This window comes from Schistocerca piceifrons, chromosome 1, assembly GCF_021461385.2.
Source record: "Schistocerca piceifrons isolate TAMUIC-IGC-003096 chromosome 1, iqSchPice1.1, whole genome shotgun sequence".
Taxonomy (NCBI): Eukaryota; Metazoa; Arthropoda; class Insecta; order Orthoptera; family Acrididae; genus Schistocerca; species Schistocerca piceifrons.
This window is the reverse complement of record NC_060138.1, coordinates 1,103,351,472-1,103,377,115: the sequence shown is the minus strand read 5'-3', so window position 1 is coordinate 1,103,377,115 and position 25,644 is coordinate 1,103,351,472. Positions and strand designations below refer to the sequence as shown.

Here is a 25,644-nt window from a genome sequence, read left to right as displayed (position 1 = left end):
AACAACACAAGCCTCTTACAAACAACCCCACGAATGTCAGATGACGGGACACAATGGGAGGCTGGCCGAGGCAGGAGGACTGCAGCCTTGGCTGCAGCATCAGCAGCCTCATTCCCAGGCACTCCTACATGGCCGGGAACCCACAGAAAGCTGACAGGAGAGCCATCATCAGCAAAAGAATGGAGGGACTGCTGGATCCGTTGCACCAAGGGATGGACCGGATATGGAGCTCCAAGGCTCTGAAGAGCACTGAGTGAATCAGAGCAGAGTACATACGATGAATGGCAGTGGTGGCGGGCATACTGAACGGTCTGATGGAGAGCAAAAAGCTCGGCCGTAAAGCTGGAACACTGGTCGAGGAGCCGGTATTTAAAGGTGACAGCCCCGACGACAAAGCCACGGCCAACACCATCGTCAGGTTTGGAGCCATCAGTGTAAATAAAGGTGTGACTGGCAAGTCGTGCACAAAATTCGACAAACCGTGAGCAATACACTGCAGCTGGAGTACCCTCCTTCGGGAGCGAGCTGAGGTCGAGATAAATATGAACCGGAGCCTGGAGCCAAGGTGGTGTCGGGCTCTCACCCTCTCTGAAGGTGGTAGGGAGGGCAAAATCCAATTGTCGAAGCAGGCGATGAAAGCGGATTCCAGGGGGCAGCAGGGCAGACACATACAACCCATACTGACAGTCGAGAGAATCGGCGAAGAAAGACTGATAAGTGGGGTGGTTGGGCATTGACAACAGATGGCAGGCATACCCACAAAGCAGTACGTCGTGCCGGTAGGTCAATGGTAATTCGGCAGCTTCAGCATAAAGACTCTTGACGGGACTAGTGTAGAATGCTCCGGTCGCAAGACATAACCCCCTATGGTGGATGGAGTTGAGACGGCATAAGAGGGATGGCCGAGCAGGCTCCCATAATCCAGCTTTGATCGGACTATGGACCGATACAAGCGAAGCTAGACAGCGCAATCCGCTCCCCAAGATGAACCACTAAGAACTCTGAGGACATTAAGGGAACGCGTACAACGAGCAGCCAAATAAGAGACGTGCGGAGACCAACAAAGTTTCCTGTCCAGTGTGAGCCCTAGAAACTTAGTTGATTCCACGAATGGGAGAACAACGGGACCGAGATGTAAGGATGGCGGACGGAATGCTTTATATCGCCAAAAGTTGATGCAAACCGTCTTCTCTTCAGAGAACTGGAAGCCATTTGCCACGCTCCACGAGTAGAGGCTGTCTAGACAACGCTGAAGGCAGCGCTCCAGGAGGCATGTTCTCTGGGCACTGCAGTAGATCGCGAAGTCATCGACAAAAAGAGAGCCGGAGACATTGGGTGGAATGCAATCCATAATTGGATTGATCACTATGGCAAAAAGGGCTACACTCAAGACGGAGCCCTGAGGTACTCCGTTCTCCTGGAGGAAGACGTCGAACAATACAGAACCCACACATACCCTAAACTTTCGATTTGTTAAAAAGTAATCAATAAAAAGGGGCAGGCGACCCCGTAGACCCCACCAGTGCATAGTGCAGAGGATACCTCCTCTCCAACAGGTATCATAAGCCTTCTCCAAATCGAAGAACACGGCTACCCTTTGGCACTTTCGCAAAAAGTTGGTCATGATGAATGTCGACAAGGTCACAAGGTGGTCAACAGCTGAGCGGCGGCGACGAAAGCCGCACTGAACGGAGAAAAGTGTGCCAGCATCTGAACGTGAATGTCATCTGGCCCCGGAGCAGAGGACCGGGACAGTGCAAGTGCACGTTCGAGTTCCCGCATAGTAAACGGGGAATTATAATTTTCCAGATTCAGCGAGTGGAACAAAGGTCGCCGAGCCTCTTCTGCCTCTTTCCTGGGAAGGAAGACAGGGTGGTAATGGGCGGAGCTCGAAACCTCCGCGAAAAAGCAGCCGAAGGCGTTGGTGACATCCACAGGATGAACAAGGACCTCATTACCTGAGGTCAGGCCAGGTACCGAGGAGTGGGCCTTAATGCCCGACAGCCGGCGCAAGCCAACCCAGACGACAGAAGAGGGAGTAAAACTGTTAAAGGAGCTGGTGAAAGAGGCCCAACAAGCTTTTTTGCTGTCTTTGATGACTCTGCGGCAGTGCGCTCGGATTTGTTTGTATCCAATACAATTCGCCAACGTAGGATGGCGGCGAAAGGTGCGTAAAGCACGTCATCGAGCACGGATAGCGTCTCTACAAGCCTCATTCCATCAGGGGATGGAAACGCGACGTGAAGAAGAGGTAGTACAAGGAACGGAACGTTCGGCAGCATTGATGATAACAGCCATGAGATATTCGATCTGATTGCCACAAATGAGAAAATCTTGGTCCGGAAAGGTCGCCAGGGAGGAGTAAAGTCCCCAGTCAGCTTTCGGTATGTTCCAGCTTGAAGGACGTGGGGATGGGGTGTGGTGCAGGAGACGAACGACACAGGGGAAGTGGTCGCTCAAATAAGTGTCAGAAAGGACATACCACTCGAACCTATGGGCAAGAGTGGTAGAACAGATCGAGAGGTCCAAGTGGAAGTAGGAATGAGTAGAGTCCGAGAGGAAGGTCGGGGCGCCAGTATTGAGGCAGACAAGATTGAGATGGTTGAAGACATCCGCCAAGAGGGAGCCTCTCTGACAGGATGCAGGAGAGCCCCAAAGGGGATGATGGGCATTGAAGTCGCCAAACAATAAAAACGGCGGAGGCAGCTGAACAATCAGGTGCATCAAGTCAGCCCGATTAACTGCGGATGACGATGGAGTGTAGACGGTACAAACAGAAAAAGTAAAGGCAGAAAGAGTAATACGGACAGCTATGGCTTGGAGTGGGGTGGTCAATGGGATGGGATGGTAATAGACATCGTCCCGAACGAGCAACATGACCCCACCATGAGCTGGAATACCATCAGCAGAAGTGAGGTCAGACCGCTCTGAGATATAGTGGGTAAAAGCAATACGGTCAGTTGGGCGCAACTTGGTTTCCTGGAGACCAAGGACGAGCGGACAGTGCTGGCGGAGGAGCAGTTGTAATTCCTCCCGATTAGATCGAATACCTCTTATGTTCCAATGTAACAAAGCCATCGCTAGTCAGAAAAAAGGGGGAACGAAACGGGGGAAGAGCTGGTCACCTCAGTGGCCGCGGAGGGCCAGGTTTCGAGGGAACAACGCTACAACCAGCGGGAGGCGGATCCTGTTCCGCCGAGTCATCGCCAGCTGCGGCCGCTTTCCCGGGTTGCGTAGGAGGGCAGCATCGTTCGCTGACGAGAGGCTAGCTGAGTGCCTGGCAGCAGAGCATCCCGGTGAAACTGAGGACGGCCAGGAGCAGCGACTCACGGATGGAGCGTCAGACGAAACGCGCCGGGGTGGAGAGGGGGATAAAGACTTCTTCTTAGAGGCCTTCTTGGAAGTCCGATGAGGCACGGGGATGGTGGGCTGGACCCGAAGAAGGTCCTCACGCGCGGGGTCCATTTTGGAACGCCGGACCTCGGAAGCCGGGGTCCAGAACGTTTCCCCGATGGAAGCCTGAGAAGAGGATCGCTTCTCAGGCGGTGGAGGGGAAGGAGGAGGAAGGGTGGCCCCTGGGGCAGAGGGGGCAGGGGCCGCGAGGGAGGAGGATTTGGAAGGGAGGGATTTGGGAGGCGGAGGCATAGACCCCGGATGGGGTGAGGAGGTGGAGGGTGGACAGGATAGGGGTGAGGATACTGTGGAAGGAGTGGACACAACTGAGGCAAACGAAGTTGTCAATGTCACGGGATGGAGGTGGTCATACTTCTTCGTGGCCTCAGAATAAGAGAGACAATCCAAAGTTTTTAATTCTTGAATCTTCTTCTCCATCTGATACGCGGGGAAGTCTAAAGATGTAGGTGAGTGGATGCCAGGACAATTGACGCACCGAGGTGGCGGGGTGCATGTATGTTCCTCACGAAGAGGACGTCCACAATCGCCACAAAGGGGCTCAGCCTCACACCGTGACGACATGTGCCCAAAGCGCAAACACCGAAAGCAGCGCATAGGAGGCGGGACGTAAGGTCGCACGTCGCACCGGTAGCACATCACCTTTACCTTGTCTGGGAGAACGTCCCCCTCGAAGGCAAGGATAAAGGCCCCGGTGTCGATGCGACGGTCTTTGTGGCCGTGCTGGACTCGCTGGACGAAATGCATGCCTCGGCGCTCCAGGCTGGCCCTGAGCTCCTCATCAGATTGCAGCAGGAGGTCCCGATGAAAAATAACCCCCTGCGTCCTATTCAGGGCCAGATGCGGGACAATGGACACTGGGATGTCCCCTAGTCGGTCACACGCCTGAAGCCCCGCCGACTGTGTGGCGGAGGTGGTCTTTATAAGAACGGACCCCGAACGCATTTTACTGAGAGCCTCGATTTCCCCGAAGATGTCCTCGATGTGCTGGACAAAGAACATGGGCTTGGAGGTGGTGAACGTCCCCCCATCGGTCCGAGAACAGACTAAATAGCGGGGGAAGTACTTCGCCCCAAGCCGGTGGGCCTGTCCTTCCTCCCAGGGAGTGGCCACGGGGGAAAGGGCAGGAGAACCAGAACCAGAGACAGTACCTTTCTTTTTAAAAGACTCGGCCGCAGATCAACCTGATACATGTTGACGTTTCATCTGCGAAACGTCCGGCCCAATACCACCCACTTCGACCAGGGGCTCTCCCCACGGGCGCCACCCAGCCTCAGCAAGGGCCACCAGGCAGGATGACCGTTGCCGGGAGTCCTGATGCCCCAAGGAGACGGGCATCTACTCCTTGGCCGATGTGGGGAGGGTGCAGCTCAGGTATTGGCAGTACGATCCCTGTGTTGTCAGGGGGCTACAACCTCCAGGGTACATGACGACCCCACCACAACGGGCTGGCTACCGTGCTGGATTTCGGGTGCCATGGAAAGTTCATCATGATCTTAGGTGCAGATGGGGACACACTATGGGCGTAACTTGTGCAACCCATCAGGCGATTAGGCCCAATTTGAGGAATAGTGGGTGTGGTTACAACGCCGTTACAATGCTGAATGCCAAGGTCTTAGTGCACTGAGGACCAGTGATACACCACGTAAGGCGTCCTTCCCCAAAAGGCTCGTACTTCTCTAGAATTTCGAAAAATGGAGGTCAAACCCCAAGGGGGACCTACTACGAGGAGACTGAAATGGTTGAAACTCCTTTTAGTAGCCTCTTACGACAGGCAGGAATACCTTGGGCCTATTCTTACCCCGGACCCGCAGGGGGGTAGAAAGCAGTAGTGTAAGTAACAACAAATAGCAGTCTCTTGCAATTGTTTCACTAATGAAACGATTCCTCTCTTTTCTTTTTAATTGTAAGCAGTGGTAGCACGCGCAAAAGCAAGCCATGCCGCGAGCGGCGACAGGCCGTAAACACGCACTATCAGAATGCATGACACAGTACAGCAATGCATTTTCAGCTTAGAAAATGGTGCTTATCAGATCAAAGAAAAATAAGCAATCAATTCAAACCAGGTGAAGCGCGTGAAAAAGGAAGGGTACCCATATAAATACAGACGGAGCGCCTGACGCGTAGCCATGGCTACCTGGTAAACCTTAACTGCTAAGCTTACGACTCGAACCAAACTACTGTAGCTGTATCGTCATTCATTCGACCTTAATTGTGTCTCATATTACAATACACCAAATTTGTTTTGATTTGGAGATGGCCTAAAACTTTTCTCTCCCCTTGACTTTCGAGTCTCCAATTTCAGATGCGGCTTAGATTCGGGAAAATTTTTTTTTCCTTGATTTCGAGTCTCATTTTTCAGGAATGGCTTAGATTCGAGTGCGGCTTAGATTCGAGTAAATACGGTACTACATGTAAGTGTTCACTGGGCCACCAGAGGGATGGTTTCTCTACCATAAAAAAATTTGCACTTCTACAGCAAACACATTCTACAACCCACGCAGCAGCTTTCTGTAGCAGTAATTTCAAAACAATAAAACTCCTAAGTGGAAAATAAACATCCGCATGTGGAGGGACTTCTTCTATACAATGAATGGAAGTGCTTAGCAATTGATGGGTGCAACAGTAAGGGGTTAAACAGCATAGTTCAGTGTCAGAAAGGGTGGAACTGGTTAGCAGAAAGAGGAGAAGAATTGGAGGAGAAGATGAAGGCAGACTAGTGGGAAAAAGGAAAGACACATCACAGTAGGAGGGGGGAGAAGGGGCAAAAGGGAGGAGAGGGCGGAAGAGGGTGGAGAGGTAGAAATGCAACTACCACGACTGGAAAGTTCTGAAATATCTGATAAAGTGGTTTAGTGAAGCAGCTGATACATGTATAAATTTCATTCATAAATTGTCTTTTTAGTTTTTCGGTGTCATCATAGGGTTTTGAGTGAATAGCTAACATCTTTGGGTGCTATTATGGAGATTTTCTGCTTTCTTTGTAATCATTTGTTGAAGAAGGAATGTATGGGATACTTTGCTGTTTACATAACAAACTTACAGAATTTATATGAAGTTTGGCACTTTTATAAAAACTAAAATTGTTTACGAGTTTCATTCCATTTTAAACCACTCTGTCTGTGTGGGCTAGTTTTGAACCGTGATAAACATTGATTGTAGTCATTGTGACTGACACCTTTAGATACAGTCATCAACCACTCAGCAGAGTGCTACTGGTTGCCAGCCTGCTAAGGCACCTGCAACTCACCCACAAAACATCATGCTTGCAGCAGCCATTGGAGTATCTAATGGTGCCACATTCACTTGATACAGCACCAGTATCACTGGCACTAGCAGCCTTCTGCAAGCCAAGTGACATTATTATGATTTCCTGGTATTCTTCTGACCTTATAGTTTGCTGCCCACCTATCGGTCAACATCAAGAGCTCATAGCTGTGGTTCTCTGGCCCAGGAGTTGACCATGCAAGTGGTTTCACACTTTCCAGAGCCTACAGCCTTGCATACCACATACAAACTGCATGGTCTTCAGGACTACTTCAGCCACGGACTACGCTCATGTATGGATGTTTCGAAGCTACATCAGTGCTACACTATTAGTTTTATTTGTATTAGGGTGCAAAAACGAATAAGGTCATACATGCCCATGTCAGAACTGTAGAAGGGACAATGAAAAAGGAGTTAAAAGTGACTACACATTTAGTCCAATTGAGAGAAGGAAACACAGCTACAAACAGGTACTTTCTCTTGGAAAAAGGGCCATAAAATATGCTATAAAAACAGAAGCCCTGAACTAATGATTAAATATCCTTCGCCATATTGCTATGACAGATAAAAAGTAAAATTCAGTCAACAGCCTGCACATCATTCACTAAAATGAACAATAACTCAGATGACAAATATAAATTATAAGATAAGTTGTTAAAAAAAAAAAAGAGCATTCTGTCAGGAAATGGTGAACCGTCAAAGATTGAGGACAACTGTGATGAAGCAAGGTTTCTCCCTTGTTTTGCCATCTGCCTCCTTAAATTCATTTTATTTTCATTTTTGCCTTATTACCATTAACATACATGAGTATAATCTGCATCTCCATAAAAGAGAAAGGTTGGCCCTCAGACTTAAAGAATTAGCACCAGATCTAATTTTGTGCTTAGTTTAGTGTAAGTAATTAATTTACTAATTCATTTTGACTATTCCTAGCTAATACTTACGTTATAAGGTGAAATCAGTTAATTGTTTCGTGACTTAAATTATGTTGTTGACTTGTAAACAAATATAAATTCTGTACTAATTATAAACATTTAGAAGAAGAAGTACTACCATTCTTAGGGTACTTATTTGTCTCTATTCGAAAACATGTTAGCAATGCCAGGCCTTATTTATTTCCAAAATAATTACCTGGTTTGTCATGTTTGTGTAACTGTATCTGTTAATTTCATTATTTAAACAAATAATTCAGCCTAACCTTTGTGATAGAAGTAACTGTTAAAGAGGAGGACTTTTTAGATACATTCAGTTAACTGAATGAGTTGTTTTAATTTTAACAATGTACAGTTTCAGTACCTATTATTGTGAGGATATAAAGGCCCAATTTTTGGTCCTGAAACAGTCAGTCCATGGCCGATTTTCAGATGAGAAACCTGCATAGGTTAGATCAGGAACAATGCCTTAACTGTGAAATAATTGTAACACAAACAGGCTGTGTGTTAAAACAATGACAGTGTCTGTTCAATAGTGTCACACGTACTATTCTGTAAGAACTGTGCAGTTAGTTTTTTACTGCTCATAGATGTTCAACGGTAAACTATTGTAGCATTATGCTGACGTTTGCCTGCAAACTATAAATGAGGCTTATCAAAAGTTAACCAATAGTGAAATGGTCAGATTAACTGTGTAATGTTGGGGGTTGTGACCAGTGAAAGTAAATAACTGTGAAACACAACTGTGCAGCTGTTGGCTACATCATTTACAGAGTCAGTGTTGAACTTCCAGCCCCCATTTTTCAGCCAGTGTAACAACACAGTACAGCAACACTGAGGACTGTCAACGAAGAAATAAAGCAGGTGAACATCACACATTGAGCACAAAGTTGTGGGAGAGCGCCACTTTACAGACAGTGATCGATGAAAAGACAGTGCCCAATACGCAACCCAACTAAAATTATCTCCTCACAGTGAGAGGGTCAAGAGGAGATCAGCCAAGCCTTTGGGAGACGTTTAATTCCCCAGAGCTTGTTCCCATGAATGGAAGATCAGAATATAATGGCTTCATCATGAGTGAGCAAGAGAAAGCTTTTCTGGAGCTGTTGCACTAAGGGATGGATGGTGTATAGCACGTAGCACACAGAGGCTCTGAAGGACACAGAGAGTCTGAGAAGATGACAGAATTGAAAAGCCTGTGTCACTGGATGTACTGCATGGCGTGGTACAGGGTGAAATCGTCGGTGTCCATGATCAAGGCACACTTGATACCATGGTCAGTCTGAGAGCCATCAGTGTATTCATAGGTACTATCACAAAGTTCTGAGCTAAGGTTGAGAAACTTACTATGATAGAGCGAGTCTGAAGTAGTGTCCTTAGGAAGCTAATGAAGTCCAAGATGGACACATGCCACTGCACAAAGCCAGAGTGGTGAAGGGTTCCCACCCATCGGAAAAGTGGGAAGTAGCATTAAGTAAAGCTGCCAGAGCAATAGCCGAAAGTGAACTCCAAGAGATAACAGAGAAGAGGGATGCGCCCCATACTGGCGAACAAAGGAGTCACTGAAGGAGACGGCACACGATGGGTGGCCAGACATGGAAAACAAATAGTACACATATCTGCTGAGGAGAAAATTACGGCAGTATGACAGCAGTAGTTCGACAGCTTCTGCATACAGATTTTCAACCAGGCTAGCGTAAAAGGCACCAGTGGCTAAACAGATGCCTTGACAGTTGACTGTATTGAGACAGTGTAAGATGGACAGATGTGCAGATGCATAAACAAAGCACCCGTAGTCTAGTTTCAAATGGATTAGGGACTGGTAAAAACGGAGAATGGTGGTCCAATCCGCTCCCCAGGAAGTACTGCTGAGGACATGTATGATATTGAGAGACCGCATACAGCAGGCCGCCAGGTATGATGTGGGAGGACCAAGAAAGTTTCCTATTGAGAATGAGGACCAGGAATTTCATAGTTTCAATAAATGGAAGAGCAACAGGTCCAAGAAGTAAAGACACTGGAAGAAACCACTACACAGCCAGAAATTCATACAAACAATTTTGTCATTGGAAAATCGAAAGCCATTGTTGATGCTCCACAAGTAAAGACAAGTGAGACAATACTGAAGGTGCCACTCAAGGATACAAGTCCATGGAGAACTGCAATATATGGCAAAATTGGAAACCAAAAGGGAGCTGGAGGTGCCCTGCGGGAGATAGACCATAAAAGCAAAGTGGAAAACGTTCAGAATGGAACCCTGAGGCACACATTTTCCTGGATAAAGGTGTCCAACAAGGCAGAACCTACATGTACCTTGAAAACTCGGTCTTTTAAAAGTTCCTGAATGAAATGGGGCAGGTGGCTTTGGAAGCCGCACGTGTAGAGAGTACAGAGGATATCAGTCCTCCAGCAGGTGTTATAGGCTTTACCCAAATCAGAAAACATGCCCACAGGATGGTATTTCTACAGAAAAACATTCATGACATGGGTTGACAAAGTGATGAGATGGTCAACTGCAAAAAGACGTGCTAGAAATCCACATTGTGCAATGGTTAGTACATTGCGAAACTCAAGCCACCATATCATCCGGGCAGGAATCATACATTCACTGTGAGAAAATCCCCCATGATTGCCAGTGCCTCTGACGGCATACTCCTTCCAAATGGCACCCCCCCCCCTCCCCCTCGGATGGGGGGGCTCACCCACCTAATATGCTTGTTCATACCTCAGACCTCACCTCACAAACACCTGACAGAGGGTCCAATTGGCAATTTGGGAAGGTAACAGCTCAGGCAAACACCTCTACTTGGACCTGGCCTGTACCAGGGGGTATATGCGAATGCTACCTGTTGACCCATGGACGGGAATTATGCATTACCCAGTCACCTGTTATGCAACAGATGCATGGGCCAGCCTTCAGGAGTTCACAGGGAGGAAGAAGAAAAAGAGGACTCTCAAACGCCAAAGTGGAGGAAGGATAGGTAAAGGGAACCAAAGAAAGAAAAAAGAATGAGAAAATAGTGGAGGGGTTGTTCTGATGTCAGGCTACTGAAAATGCAGAACACAGTCCCAAAAACATCCCAGACATGTTTCCTAAGAGGGGTGAAAAAAATAACAAATGGATAAACATGCAGCATGGAAAGGAAAAGACACTGCAAAGGCAGGGTCCCACGGTGCCCAAGCACAAACTCACCGAAGAGCAGTGAGCCCCCTGAGGAGTTACCCTATTAGGATGGGGAGGGTACTTAACTCAGAAGGTGTATCTGCATCATGGCAAGGCTCCTATATTCAAGAAACTGTTATTCTGTTTGTGTCAACTTTTATCAGATCAGAACTATTTTTAAGTGGTGTCACTTCAGAAACTGTTTTCTGTTGTACTTGTTTAAAGTACTGTGTAATGAAGTTCTATCATTTTTTTGGGTACCTGGGCACATCTGTTCATTGTACCATACACCTCCCACGAAGGATGCAACAATGACACTCCAGAAAGTCAAAATAAATGTACCAAATGTGAGTTTTAAGCAGTATTACTGTAGTTTTGTAGAAAAACTATGATTTTTCAAAGACAAATGACAAATCAAACAATGTCCAGTATTATAAACAATGTACAATTATTCTAATATAGAAATATTAATTTTAAATGAATTATCCAGCAACTTAGTAAACAGCTAAAACACTCATGCGGTCACCCAATCTCAGTTGCACATTGCCTTTCTAACAACTTCTAAACAAAAATTTTATTCCCAGTATTTCATATAATTATTGCCCAAACGTAATAATTTAAAATGCTCCATAATCTACTCACTAAGAGATGTAATCTTACATTAAAGGTTTAACACAATAAATCAAGTATTAAAATTGTTATGTCTTGAGGGTGCATAACTCATGCCACACATAATACACAGCTATATTGATACAGTATTTGTGAATGAGAGTACTTAACTTCTTGAACATAATTTCAAACTTTTTAGAAACTTTTTCTTACTGACACCCCCAACAAAATGATGAAAGTTATTGCTTATTACATTTTGTGACATTTTAATTTATAACTTCTTTACTACTAACTTTATTTGCAACACTGTACCTGCATATACCACCAAATGTACCTGCAAAATAATATCATTGTACTTTTGTGCTGCAAAAAGGTGTCATGGTCAAATTCATGATTTCTTAAGGTTTTCTCTGACTAGTACTAAGCCAAATCAAATGAAGTCAGTGCACCACGCAGCAACCAGAACGCAAACAGGCAGAGCTGATACTACAAATAACATGGCACACCCTGGAAGCTATTGCTTCACCTTGCTCGAGTGAGAAGTCTGAATCACTGATGCAGCAACATGAGCTTACTGAAGAGCGACCATAACATCATTCTGACAGCACAGCGTGATGCTGCAAAAATGAATAAATGTTATGCAAGAGCACCTATCAGCCCACTGACATGGTGTAAAGCACCAAGTTGAAGTGCTGAAAGCTACTTTTGTGACACTGAGGTGTGATCAAGAATGTCGATGAGCCCAGAAAATGTTTACACATGCAGTCATCCTCAGCAAAAGAGAATGTCATTGCCTCAGATGAAAAGCAATATGTACTCAGGCTTCCTACCCCTATGCTGTTCAGTTACAGTGAGCCTGCTATGATGCAGATCCTGTGAGACGCTGTCTACCATTTGCCAGATGATTTCTGCCTTCAAGATTGCTGACTACCCAGTCTGCTAGACCTGGTCACTGTGAGCTGCCAACATCTCTCTCTCTCTCTCTCTCTCTCTCTCTCTCTCTCTCTCTCTCTCTCACTCACACACACACACACACACACACACACACACACACACACACACACCACTACCTCACATGGTGCCCTGGTGTTATGGAGACAACGGCTTTGACAATCTGCTAAGGTGGATGAGTCAGCATGTTGCGAGGCTGATGTGCCCACTGCCCTCACTGCAGCCGTGGAAATGATGATGTAATTGTAACACTTAAAATGAATAAATATATATCTTACTAATGCTATTTCAGTAGGGCACAGAGTGCCGTCTGGCCTTCACCACTGTGCTACATGCTTCACCATCCTGCGACTGTAAGGTTTCTCAGCCCAGGCTCTTACAATATACAGTTATGGCAATATGACATTGTAAACATTGAGATGCATGAAAAACTAGCTGCTTTGTACATGGGTGTTCAATTCTTTAAAGAAACGGTGATAGCCATTACTGGTGTATAACGTAATGCTAATTGTTATACTTTTATACACAGTCCAGTCACATTAATGTGATGATCTGTCAAAAGTCTGAATATCCACATTTTGCATGGTCACTGAGGTTCTGGTCAACACCAACAGCAATCTGGTGTGATGCAGACTTCAGTGCCACGGCCAGCTGCACTAGGTTTCTCGATTGAGGATCCATTGTGTGTACAACATGATGAAGGTGTCCCACATAGTCTTGATTGAGTTTAAATCCAGGGAGTTTGGTGGCCAAGGGAGTACGGTAATCTCATCCTGGTGCTCTTCAAACTATGCATGTAACTACTGCCATCTACAGCCCTTGGTGCACCACAGTTGTCTTAATTCCAGTTTTGAATAGCGCCAATTTGCTGTGCATTGTATACGTCTTGCGTTGTCCTGAGGTAGAGGCCATAATGACAAGGAAAAACAAACTGTGTATGGGGGTGAACATGGTCCCCAAGGATAGATACATACATTTGTTGATCTACTATGCCTTTCAGAATGATGAGATCACCCAGAGAATGCCACAAAAGCACTTCCCAGAGCCTAACACTCCCCCTCTCCAGCTCAGACCATTCTGACAATTGTTGCAGGCTGTTTACTTTTAGATGTTTCATGCCATACACACCAATGGCCAGCTGTCTGATGGAGCAAACAATGTGACTCACCTGAAAATGCCACCTTTCACCACTCAGAGGACATCCAGTTACACTGCTGGTGTCCAAATTCCAGCCTTTGTCACCAAGGAACAGCATGGGTGTAAGAACCAGGTGCCTGCTGCAGAGGTCCATACACAGCAACATTTGCTGAATGGTCTTTGACGAGACACTATTGGTAGCCCCTTGGTTCATCTTGACAGTCAGTTGCTTAACAGGTGCACATTTACTTGTCCATACACATCTGCACAGCCATTCACTGCTGCCATCTATGGCCTGTGGTGCACCACACTTGCCTCGATGCCAATTTTGGATAGCGCTATTCAGCCATACACGGTATACTTTAAACACAGCAGCATGAAAGCAGATCATAAATTTATCAATTTTGGAAATGCTTTCACCTTTGGCCTAAAAGCCAAGGAACATGCCATTTTGGATGCCACATAAATCTCTCCATTTCCATATTACGACAATCACTGCACTGTTTTCCTTGTGCTCCCAACACGATTTGTGTGCCCTCCATTGCTAGTGCTGCCACCTGCCATCTGTGAACAGTTATTGTACATTGACACTGAACAGAGGCATTGGTCACATTAATGTGACTGGACTGTGTAAATACGAACTCAGTGGATGTTGCCTGGCTAGCTCTTTGCGTTAAACTGAGTTGGAGACTGACTGGACTGTATAATTTTTGCCTTGTATGTTAAAGCGAAAACTGAGAGAGCTAGTTTCTCATTAATATAATCAAATCTGGGACCAACACATCTCATAACCACAGTTAAGTGTTACAGTTTTATCTTTAATTTTCCTGGCCCCATCAATGGCATGTAGTGTTAAAAATTTGTATCTGTAGTATTACATACACCCACTAAAAACTTTTATGAAAGTGTGGGGTAGCAATTTTAAAATGGGAAGGGGGTGAGGCTAGGGAGAGGGGTATAGGTGTAGAGAGTGGGAGACATGGGGACATGAAGGGAGTGGGGAAATATGTGAAGAGTGGGTAAGGGGGCAGGGAGAAGAGAGAGGAGGAGGATTTATAGGAGGGAGAGGAATTGATAGGGGATAGGAAGAATGGGATATCTTATATGTAGGCTCAACTGTGTACATTCTGTACATACATGCTCAGACAAAATATACACTTCTGGAAGCTGGGCTATGGTGTTTTAGCACCTTCTTCATGACTATCTTAGCTGGGAGCAGGTCAAACTGTGATGGTGGCAGAGATGTTAGGAGAATATAAAATACATACAATGCTCGCCTGGTAACAGTAAATTTGTTTCATTCAACATTAATAACAGTCACCACAAAGCCTAGCCAAAAATGTTTGCATTTAAATACAAAGCTTTTTGATGATGATCTGGTGAGGTGAAGATAAAGTGAGACTGAGATCCAACAACAGCCAGAAAGCAAGAATCAGTTGTGTGTTATGGAATGAGATTCCTTGGCAAAGAAGAGTGAAGGGGTAGTAACAAGACAAGATGAGCACAGATCAGATACTAAAAGTTCCATACGGCTCTTGGATCTGCCACCAAATTATATCTTGAAAATCTCACTACTTGACATCATCAGTTGGTAGAAGCATGCCAGCAATACCCAACAGCCAGCATCTGACAATATTGAGAAGTCGCCTCAAAGGGATACTGTGGGATTTACAAAGAAATGAAATCTGTTTGACAAAAAGAAAAAACACACACACAAACAACCAAAGAGTCTCACGCACAGAAAATCTCAGACCAAGATGGGAACTGAACCCAGGCCCCATGATCGAGAGAAAGAAATGCTAATGACAAGACCAGGAGCGGCTGACTGTAGGATTTACAAAATGTGATCTGATGGCAGACCTGAAAGCCATACATTGATTAAATTACTCTTAGGTTGTGGATTGCGGAAAGTGGGAGAAATGGGAGAATTTTTACAGTAGCATTAGGTGCCTAGTTTGAAACAAAGAAGTATTAACTGTTCTTACATCCTCTCCTGTCTCCTTCTCATACTAATAATTAATCTGAATGTATTATTCTTTGATAAAGAAAGAAGGAAATTAACAGATCAACATCTGGAAAAGGAAATAAGGGAAACATGCACAGTTAATTCTGTTATGAGTACACATCATCAGTGGATTATGCCATACACTTAAATTCCCACTTCAAAAAATGGAATAACTTCTCAATTTACAACCTTTACACTTAAATACAGAATTTAACAAGTCAACAAATACTCACAATGTTATTGTCTCATTCCAAACAGGGTTCAGAGAGGAACGGATTGTCTTTGTTTTCTTCTTTATGCTGTCTGTATCAGGTATGAGCTTGAGTTTTACATATGGATCAGATGAACCATTTGGATCCATTGGAATTAGGTTTCGGCCTTGGCGAACTGCAAATTTATAAGAGAAAGTCTCTCATGCATGTCTGAAAGAACAGATGCTGCTGCTGATCCACAGCTGTATGAAATACTTCAAAATTAATTCGCTCACAGCAATTTATGGACATCAGCTGTATTAGGTATATATCTATGCGCTGGACCAAGACTTGAAGCCAGATTTCCCATTCACGATAAGCAGGAAATCTAGCACAAATTTTCACATGTCATTATCGAGTAGTAGATACAGCTGATGTCAAGGAATTCAGTGTCAGTCAATTAATTATAAAGAGAATATTTGTCAACCAAAATTCAAATTAAAAATAATATTTTTCACAGAACAAAAAAAGACAAGATTGAGAAAATACAATGAACAGAATTTCAATCAGGAAGTTCAAAAAGATGAAGGATTCCAGTCATTTCTGCATTTACTCACTTTCAATAGTCAATTTGTTGCCAGCACAGATAATCTTCAGTTCAATTCGCCCTCTTCTCTCCGTGTGATCGCAGCCACATAGGTTAGGAACCGTCTCCACACAGCGTTTGTGTACGTTCATGTCACATGCTGCAACACTCGACACACTCAACACAGAAAACTATCCCTCATAATGTTAGTCTATGTTTGCATGTTAATGTGACAAGTTTTACTTGTTGAGCCAGTCTTTGTTAAGCCATACTAAAGGATTTTCTTCTAGTCACTTGTTGGGAAAACAGTCTAACAGAGTATACTCATTAATTCACTCAGGAAAACTGCACATTAATTACTGTTAACTGTTTAATACCTTGTTTTAAGTGATTTATGCAAATTCTGCCCTTTATTAGATATAACAAAAAATATTTCTCACTTGTTTCGAGTATGCATCTTACTTTTGGTTCGCTGATGGATATTTATGGAAGTACAGGTCCAGATTAAAGAAAAGTACATAAAAACATTGTGCATGATTGCTTAAAATGCTGAGCTGTTTATGAGCACTTTAATTTTTCAAAGTAGAGATGCTGACAATGATGCACAGTGATGAACAACATGAAAACAAATCTGAAAACAAGAGATAAAGAAATACTGCAGGGAGTAAAAATCACAAATTCTCCCCCTCCCCCTTTGTTTTTAGAATGGTAGTGCCAATATTTTTGGCAAACTGGAAAACAAATGACCCCCTTCAGTTTCCTTCCAACTGAGAGCCAACAATGTAAACAAAAGACAACAAAAGAAAGATGTTGTCATCTTATGGTGACAAAAAGTATTATGATCAAAATGCAGAATATATCAGCTATGAAATGGAAACTGTTCACCAAGTAGAAACAAACTTCAGTCTTCCTTTACAAAAATTTCTGTCACCACATTTCTAATGCACAAAGCTCAAGAATAATGTTCATAACAGTCAGAAGCATGGGCTCCAGCAAAAGAGCAGTATCCACAAAATTCACTGGCATCAGACAATCATTGTCCCTTTATTATTTGAATCACAGGAACATATTGATACTGAAAATATAAAATACAATAATTTCACCCTGATTAATGATTGATAGGTGGTAAAAATACATCAAAGAAGTGATTTAGGTCAGTTCAAAACCCTAATACAGGAAAAATTTTTCAGTTAAGAAATCTGAAATGTTAAATATTGTTTGTAAACTGCTTATTGGTTTATTAAATGACTAGGCAGTTTATGTCTTCTGAACACTGGATCATACTGTTCACAGATCATGGATCTGTTTGTATGTGTACTACGCAGAATACTTTTACAAAAGTTTTGGTTCAAAAATTCCACTTCTGACTAATCTGGGAACAACAGAGAAAAACTAAAAAAAACAACACATCGTAAGGAACTCAAACAAGCTGTGGAACATAATGAGCAAGGTAGCTGGTAGAACAGTTTATGTCTCATTTTGGGAAAACAATGAAGAAAATCCCAAAGAAAGCAGGTGTTGACAGATGTGAAAATTACTGAACTATCAGTTTAATAAGTCACAGCTGCAAAATACTAACACGAATTCTTTACAGACGAATGGAAAAACTAGTAGAAGCCAACCTCGGGGAAGATCAGTTTGGATTCCGTAGAAACACTGGAACACGTGAGGCAATACTGACCTTACGACTTATCTTAGAAGAAAGATTAAGGAAAGCCAAACCTATGTTTCTAGCATTTGTAGACTTAGAGAAAGCTTTTGACAATGTTGACTGGAATACTCTCTATCAAATTCTAAAGGTGGCAGGGGTAAAATACAGGGAGCGAAAGGCTATTTACAATTTGTACAGAAACCAGATGGCAGTTATAAGAGTCGAGGGACATGAAAGGGAAGCAGTGGTTGGGAAGGGAGTAAGACAGGGTTGTAGCCTCTCCCCGATGTTGTTCAATCTGTATATTGAGCAAGCAGTAAAGGAAACAAAAGAAAAATTCGGAGTAGGTATTAAAATTCATGGAGAAGAAATAAAAACTTTGAGGTTTGCTGATGACATTGTAATTCTGTCAGAGACAGCAAAGGACTTGGAAGAGCAGTTGAATGGAATGGACAGTGTCTTGAAAGGAGGATATAAGATGAACATCAACAAAAGCAAAACAAGGATAATGGAATGTAGTGTAATTAAGTCGGGTGATGCTGAGGGAATTAGATTAGGAAATGAGACACTTAAAGTAGTAAAGGAGTTTTGCTATTTGGGGAGCAAAATAACTGATGATGGTCGAAGTAGAGAGGATATAAAATGTAAGCTGGCAATGGCAAGGAAAGCGTTTCTGAAGAAGAGAAATTTGTTAACATCGAGTATAGATTTAAGTGTCAGGAAGTCATTTCTGAAAGTATTTTTATGGAGTGTAGCCATGTATGGAAGTGAAACATGGACGATAAATAGTTTGGACAAGAAGAGAATAGAAGCTTACGAAATGTGGTGCTACAGAAGAATGCTGAAGATTAGATGGGTAGATCACATAACTAATGAGGAAGTATTGAATAGGATTGGGGAGAAGAGAAGTTTGTGGCACAACTTGACCAGAAGAAGGGATCGGTTGGTAGGACATATTCTGAGGCATCAAGGGATCACCAATTTAATATTGGAGGGCAGCGTGGAGGGTAAAAATCGTAGAGGGAGACCAAGAGATGAATACACTAAGCAGATTCAGAAGGATGCAGGTTGCAGTAGGTACTGGGAGATGAAGAAGCTTGCACAGGATAGAGTAGCATGGAGAGCTGCATCAAACCAGTCTCAGGACTGAAGACCACAACAACACAATGAAGACAAAAGACACATAACACAATGGTGTCACTGAATTTGTAGTTGTGCCAATGTGTAAACGATCTACACACATCAGGGCAGAAAAAGCAACTGGTATATTCCAAATGTTGTACTTGAAGTTTATCCATGACATATTGTTAAAAATTAATGTTTTCTTTTAAAAATGAAATCTTCTCTTTCATTTCCTGTTTTAAAGCTGTGCATTAAAATCTTAAGTATCAATTATTGAAAATGATAACAGAATATTAATGAGGCAAGAGAAAGTCCTGGTGGGATGCAAATGTTAAGAAGTAAAGGTAACAAGATATTCTTAATGTAACATATTATTGCATTTTAGTAAAATTTGCCATTTAATGGTGTCTGTGAGGAACCCAAAAATTTCCAGTAAAAAAGTAATCTTAAGAGTGAAAGCTCTCTTTAATATCAACAATTTAAGTTTATTTTATTGCTACAAGAGAACAATGTGTGAGTCTAGTAACTGTAAGCATACTGAAGGAAAGCAACCTCATGGTATAATGATGTTCAGCTATCAAATTTGTCTAAGCATATTACCCAAAAAATTGAATAGACAAAACAGTAAAATTAGTATCATACATACTGAGATTTCCCAGTTTAATATCAGAAAGAGCAAAATATATTTTCAGTCATCTCTCTCCAGCTAAATTTGTATAAAGCTACACTGTATGCAGTAAACATGTAACTACCTGGGAATACATTAATGAACTTAATTTTAATCAATAAAATAAGTAAATTCAACAAAAAGATAAGCTTCTTGAGAATTCATTAAGCACAGATCAAACAATATGCTACTCTACTTTTCCAAAATTTGTACAGAGCTTCAGACAAATAAACATGAAATGCATTAAGTTACACAAGAATAGAAAACTGTTAAAGAAGCTACTTTTCAATGTAATGCAGGATACTAGTGGTGGTATTTACAACAAACAAATTTTCTCTGTTATGAAAAGGATTGCAGTAGATAAACTTGCAAAACTGAGTTCTTGAAAGAACTGCACTGAGGAACCAACCAGATGAAACCCAGAAATTTATGTAGACTATACTTTACGTATCTCATTCACTGCAGTTGAGATTTACCTTCTGTACAAGGACCAGAACAGTACACAGCAAACACTACATTAAGCTGACATAACCGAGATGACAGAAAACCAAACTGAAGTGGAGCATTTGCAATAAAGGGTACATTGCAGAAAAGGGAAAACTAAGAAAGTGTTATAAAAAGACAGAAAAAAATCTAATGAAACTACAATAAAGAAGGGAAGGGAGAAAAAGCACATGGAGGGCTGCTCAAATATCTAACAAACGTGTATGACTTTTGAAGAGCATAAAGGCCAGTTTAATACAATACAGTATCAGTGAAATCAGTCAAGTTACTCACTGTACACTTTAGTTATCTCCCTGAAATGAGCATCCATGATGAAAGATCCTGTACTTCATACTCTAAAAACAAAGTCAACAGCCTAAAACAGCTCTGTTTTGTGTAAGCTATGATTGCATACCACCCCCAACATTCTAACAGAGTTGTAATGCTGCAAGATATTCAATGCAACTCAACTGCTACCATCCAGCAGTAGTAAACATGCATGGCAGGTTAAGCTATCGTCTTGCATCATCTCTATTTTCCCTGTAATTCTGACATCATTGCAGGAGTCTTTTTACTGGAGAAATTCCCATTTCACATATCTGAACTTCTGAAATCAACACTCTGTGCTGAAGCTTGTAAAATGAGGGAATATCATTCTTCTTACCTCTTGTGACAGCTGTCACTGGTTCAACTTTCCATTTTCTCATGTTGATGCAGTGACTTTTTCCTCTTTCAATTGAAGGCAGGAAGGGGATTAGTGACTAATGATGGGGGCACGTAACTGTTGCAAACTTTCATCTGGTGTTGGCTGACTAATGGCTCTAGATATTTACATTAATTTCCCTGCCATAACACAAGAAACAATTGTAAATACACCAGTGTTTATATCAGTAGCTGCTAATTGCTTCCTCCAATGATTAGAAAAGGAAGGCATTGGACCAATGAAAGTCAGATGGCTTCATAAGCAATAGTAATTCTCACAACTATGAGATATTAGGATTTGGTAACGGTATGGAACAAACTCTCTGTCGTTTCCCATGGTGTTTGATGAACACATAATGTCTTTATATTAAACAGTAATATCTCACAAACAGAAAAGACAAAACAGTGCCCTTGACAGCGCACACAGTTACAAGAACTACTTCATATTATACATAGTTGCCTACTTCTGTCACAGAATCCAATTAGTTGGTCTACAGGCCATAAACTTGAGACACTGGAGGAACAGTCAGGATGTATCACCTTCCAAAAAACCCAATTCAATTTTTGCGCAGTTTCCCTAAAGCACCCAAAGAAAATGTAAGGATGATTATTTTAACAATATTGAGACTGATTTATCTCCAATTCTTGTAAACAGTTCAGCTTGCACTATGACACAATGGATGACCAAATGCAAGCACAATCCAAAAACAAGAATGGAAAATGTTGGCTCCTCAAAAATTTTATATCTCATCTACTTAATACCTGATGGTAGCATATTTTTGTTGGATATCTAATGTGTATTGACCAAATAAAATAGAAGATCAGGAGAAAATGAATAGAGACATCCAATTCTAAAATGAAATACATACCAAAAGTAAGTTACAGCTACTGAAAGTATTGCCAAAAGACAATGGAAGGTTGCCCCTTTTGGGTTTTTTATTGCTATTTTCTTAGGAGATATCATTTAGTGGACAGGTTTTGAAACCAGAAAACAATACATGTACACAATCTCAGTTGACTGTTATTGGTTTCCATGTTGCAGAAAAGTAATAACTCTGTAAATGAACCATCATACAGATGATTCACAAGAAAATGTTCCATCAACAGTGTAAGTATGACGGATACATATCTTCATATCAGTCTAGTTACAAAATGAGATTTTACATAGCAAATTCATCACTGCTTGATTAAAGTTGTAAGAATAATTTCTGGACATGGTTCACAAGTACAGCCACCACTCATTACACCGAAAGTAAATTTCTGTACCTTATTAGACAAATTTTAATAAACATCTGCTTATGACAATATTTAGCAAACGTTTCAAATTCTTATTTTAGGTAGATTTTTATGTTACTTGAAAGGAAATCTTAAAAGAATGATGTCAAAGCTATATTCCACATATACCTAGAATTAAACAGTACCTGTTGAGACAATGTGTTCAGTGAAGCGGATACTAACACAAAATCATGGTGGACTAAAATTTGCAACATTTCATGTCCCTAATTTACAAGGTAAGAAAAAAAGTAAAATATTTAGAAGACTGCAAAAGATGTTAAAGAGAAGAACTTGATCTTGATAGCAATTAGCCATGAGATGCAAAAGTGGTACAATACGAAAATGAAATGCAGTAGCCATCACGAAAGTTCTTAGTGTCACCTTACTTCATAGACACAAGTTTTCAGCCTTAAACTTGATGTTTTGGCAATTGTGGGAAATGTCAGACAGAGTCTCCACATGACAGTGCAGGTCATTATAGTTTATGATAATTAGTACTGGCAATACAGGGAATGAGCAATGTAGCACAGTGGATACACTACTGGTCTCACACTTGGGAGGAAATGGGTTCAAATCCCAGTATAGTTATTGTGAAGTAAATTTCAGTGATTTCCCTAAATACTTTAAAGCAAATGACAAGATGGTTCCTTTAAAAAGTACAGATCCAATTCCTTGTCCATTCTGTGCTTGTGTTTCATTTCTAATGACATCATCCCCAATGGGATATTAAGCTCTAATCTTCTTTCCTTCTTCTTTCTAATTTAGAAAGGGATGGAAAATTTATTAATGATTTCCAGCCAATAGTGCTCAAAGGCAAAAGCTCTTTGCTATTAAGTGAGAGATTCATCAGTCATGTGAAGGCAAAGTATAGGTGAGACTTGAGTTTATGGATGAGACTAACAAAGGCATTGTTAGCATTACACGGTGCATGTATTTGACATGGTATTCAGTATATGAAGAGCTTTATTTTCCAATCATATCCAAGCTGTAAACAGGCAACAAAACCTCTCAGTGGCCTAGGTTGATAATGTATGGCAGTCTTCATAGATAGCTGGTTTGAATCTTAGTGCAGGAAGAAAATTTTTGGTGTTACATGCCACATAAGAAGTTGTACTAAATTTGAATGAGATTATGACATCATACAGATAAGATTACATAAATCTTGCATTAGGGAATATATATCAAAAAGAGCAAACTCAGAGGATACATTTTCAAGCAAATGCAGACTCTGAGATGGCACCTACTGATTCTATAGATGCTAGCAGAAATCCACTGATCAGCCAGAACATTCGGACCACTGACCTGCTATCAATATAAACCTATCCTGATGATAGATAGCAGTGTCGGCTGACAAGGAATGACTACTAATGAGACACATGCACAGTTTGTGTAGTTTCAGTGAATGTACTATCCATGTGTAGAGTGGGGATGGCACACAATCTCTCCGAGTTTGACTGAGGGCAGATTGCGACAGCCCCTGGGGCTCGGCATGAGCATTTTGGAGATCCCACAACTTGTCAGGTGTTTGAGGAGTACTATGGTGAGTGCCTTCAACAAGTGCCAAAACCAAGGTGAAACCACATCTGGATGACACGGGGTTGGGTGGTCACTCCTCATTGCAGATGTCAGACATCATAGGCTCGGAAGAATGGTAAAACAGGGCAGGCTGCGAACTGTGGAAGAACTAATTTCAGATGTTAATGCTGGACAAAGTACAAGTGTGTCTGAATATGCAGTGTACTGAACACTCCTAACAATGGGCTTCAGCTGCCGAAAACACATGCATGTGTCAATGTTAACACCACGACATTGGCAACTGCATCTGAAATAGGCATGTAACCATTGGCACTGGATGTTGGCACAATGGCAGAGCTTTGCTTGGTTTGATCTCAATACCTCCTTCATCATACTGATGTGACGCTGCGAATCTTTCGTCTCCCAATGGAACAGATCCTACACACCTCTAGTGTGGATGGATACAATCTGGCAGCAGCTCCATTATACTCTGGGAAACATTCACATGGGAACTGATGGGTCCAGTGGAGCTTGTGAAGGCACCATGGTGGCCGACGAGTATCATACACTGGTTGCAGTCCACATACACCCCCTCATGATGACCTGTTGTCTTTTTCAGCAAGATAATGCACCATGTCACAAGGCCAGGAATGTGCAGAGTGGTTTGAGGAACACATTGGGTAGTTTCAGTTGATGTGCTTGCCCCTCAACTCACCAGATCTGAACCCGATCGAACACAACTGGGATGTGATTGAATTTGCCGTTGGAGCTCATTGCTGCTCTACCCAAAATTTATGGGAATTAGGTGACTTGTCATGCAGAAGTGGTGCAACTCCCTCCAGTGACCCATCAAGGCCAAATTTCAATGTTTCAGCCCTAAAGGTCATTTCGTCTGCAGCTAAAGAGGAATGGGAGAGAAGCATATGTGTAAGAAACCAGCAATGGAAACTGTGGAAGAGAAACCATACTTAAGGCACAGAATTGTATAAGGAGGAAACTAATGATCACAAATAATTTTAATAACCTGAAATAATGGTATGATATTTTGCTGAAAGAAAAAAATAATTATCTTATAGAGCAAAACTGCAGATGACAACAGGATAGTACTGAAGACAAATGAAGAAAGGGATTGAAGGAATTATGTAAAGAAGTGATTGTCAATAAAAAGGAAAGTAAATGAAAATGCCATGAGATGAACAAACAAAAAGAGAAAACAAAGAGAAAACATAAAAACATTGATCAATTTCGAAATAAGTATCTTGCATGTCCTACAGACATAGGACACAATTGTAAAACACGAATTAAAAGGACGATGAGGTGTAGCATATGCTATGGAACACCAAAATTTTTTTGCTTAAAACTATGAGGCACCAGACTTAGTTGTGAAGCCTGTTTATGTGTCAAAGGACAAGAAATCATATGCAGCAAGATAAAAAAAGAAATAACACTCTGAGAGGCATTCTAAATTAATTAGACACACAGCTCCATGACATCAGGAGATGTGTCAATAATAACCTTGTTCTCTGTTGCTAGGCTACTTCAGTCTTATTAGGTGGAGTCTTTCTTCCTGTATTTGAAAGACAAACAAATAAAGGAAAAATGATGTAATCAGTAAACATTACACAAGCTATGAACCCCAATATGAAGAAATAATGATCACATATACCTATCGGGAATGCTTATATTTTGCCTGTTGAAAATAAAGACTTGCCAGAAGTTCTGTCTCATATTTATGTAGTTTTCTCAAGTGAATTATCCTTTGATAGAAATAATTACAACAGCAGTCATTTAAAATTCTTGAAATTAGTTAGTTGTATTAGTGTCAACTTAAAAATGAAGCACAATAGTTTTCTCAAAACTGTCAGACATGATACACTAATATACCAACTGCTTTATATACGCACTGAGGTGACAAAAGTAATGGGAAAGTAATATGCATGTACACAGATGGTGGCATTATCACAAAGGTATAAAGGG

The 25,644-nt window shown here is 42.0% G+C and overlaps 1 protein-coding gene across 3 annotated transcripts in view; it reads right to left on the bottom strand.

Moving 5' to 3' along the window:
• Positions 1 to 25,644, bottom strand: part of LOC124798784 (protein kinase C, brain isozyme) — a 128,053-nt gene that overhangs the window by 61,664 nt on the left and 40,745 nt on the right. For all 3 annotated transcript variants that reach the window (XM_047262324.1, XM_047262331.1, XM_047262317.1), the window contains exons 3-4: positions 16,284 to 16,412; positions 15,709 to 15,862 (exon numbers count right to left, since the gene is read on the bottom strand). In XM_047262324.1, the coding sequence (XP_047118280.1) occupies positions 15,709 to 15,862; positions 16,284 to 16,412 (283 nt within the window). The remainder of the gene's footprint in view (positions 1 to 15,708; positions 15,863 to 16,283; positions 16,413 to 25,644) is intronic.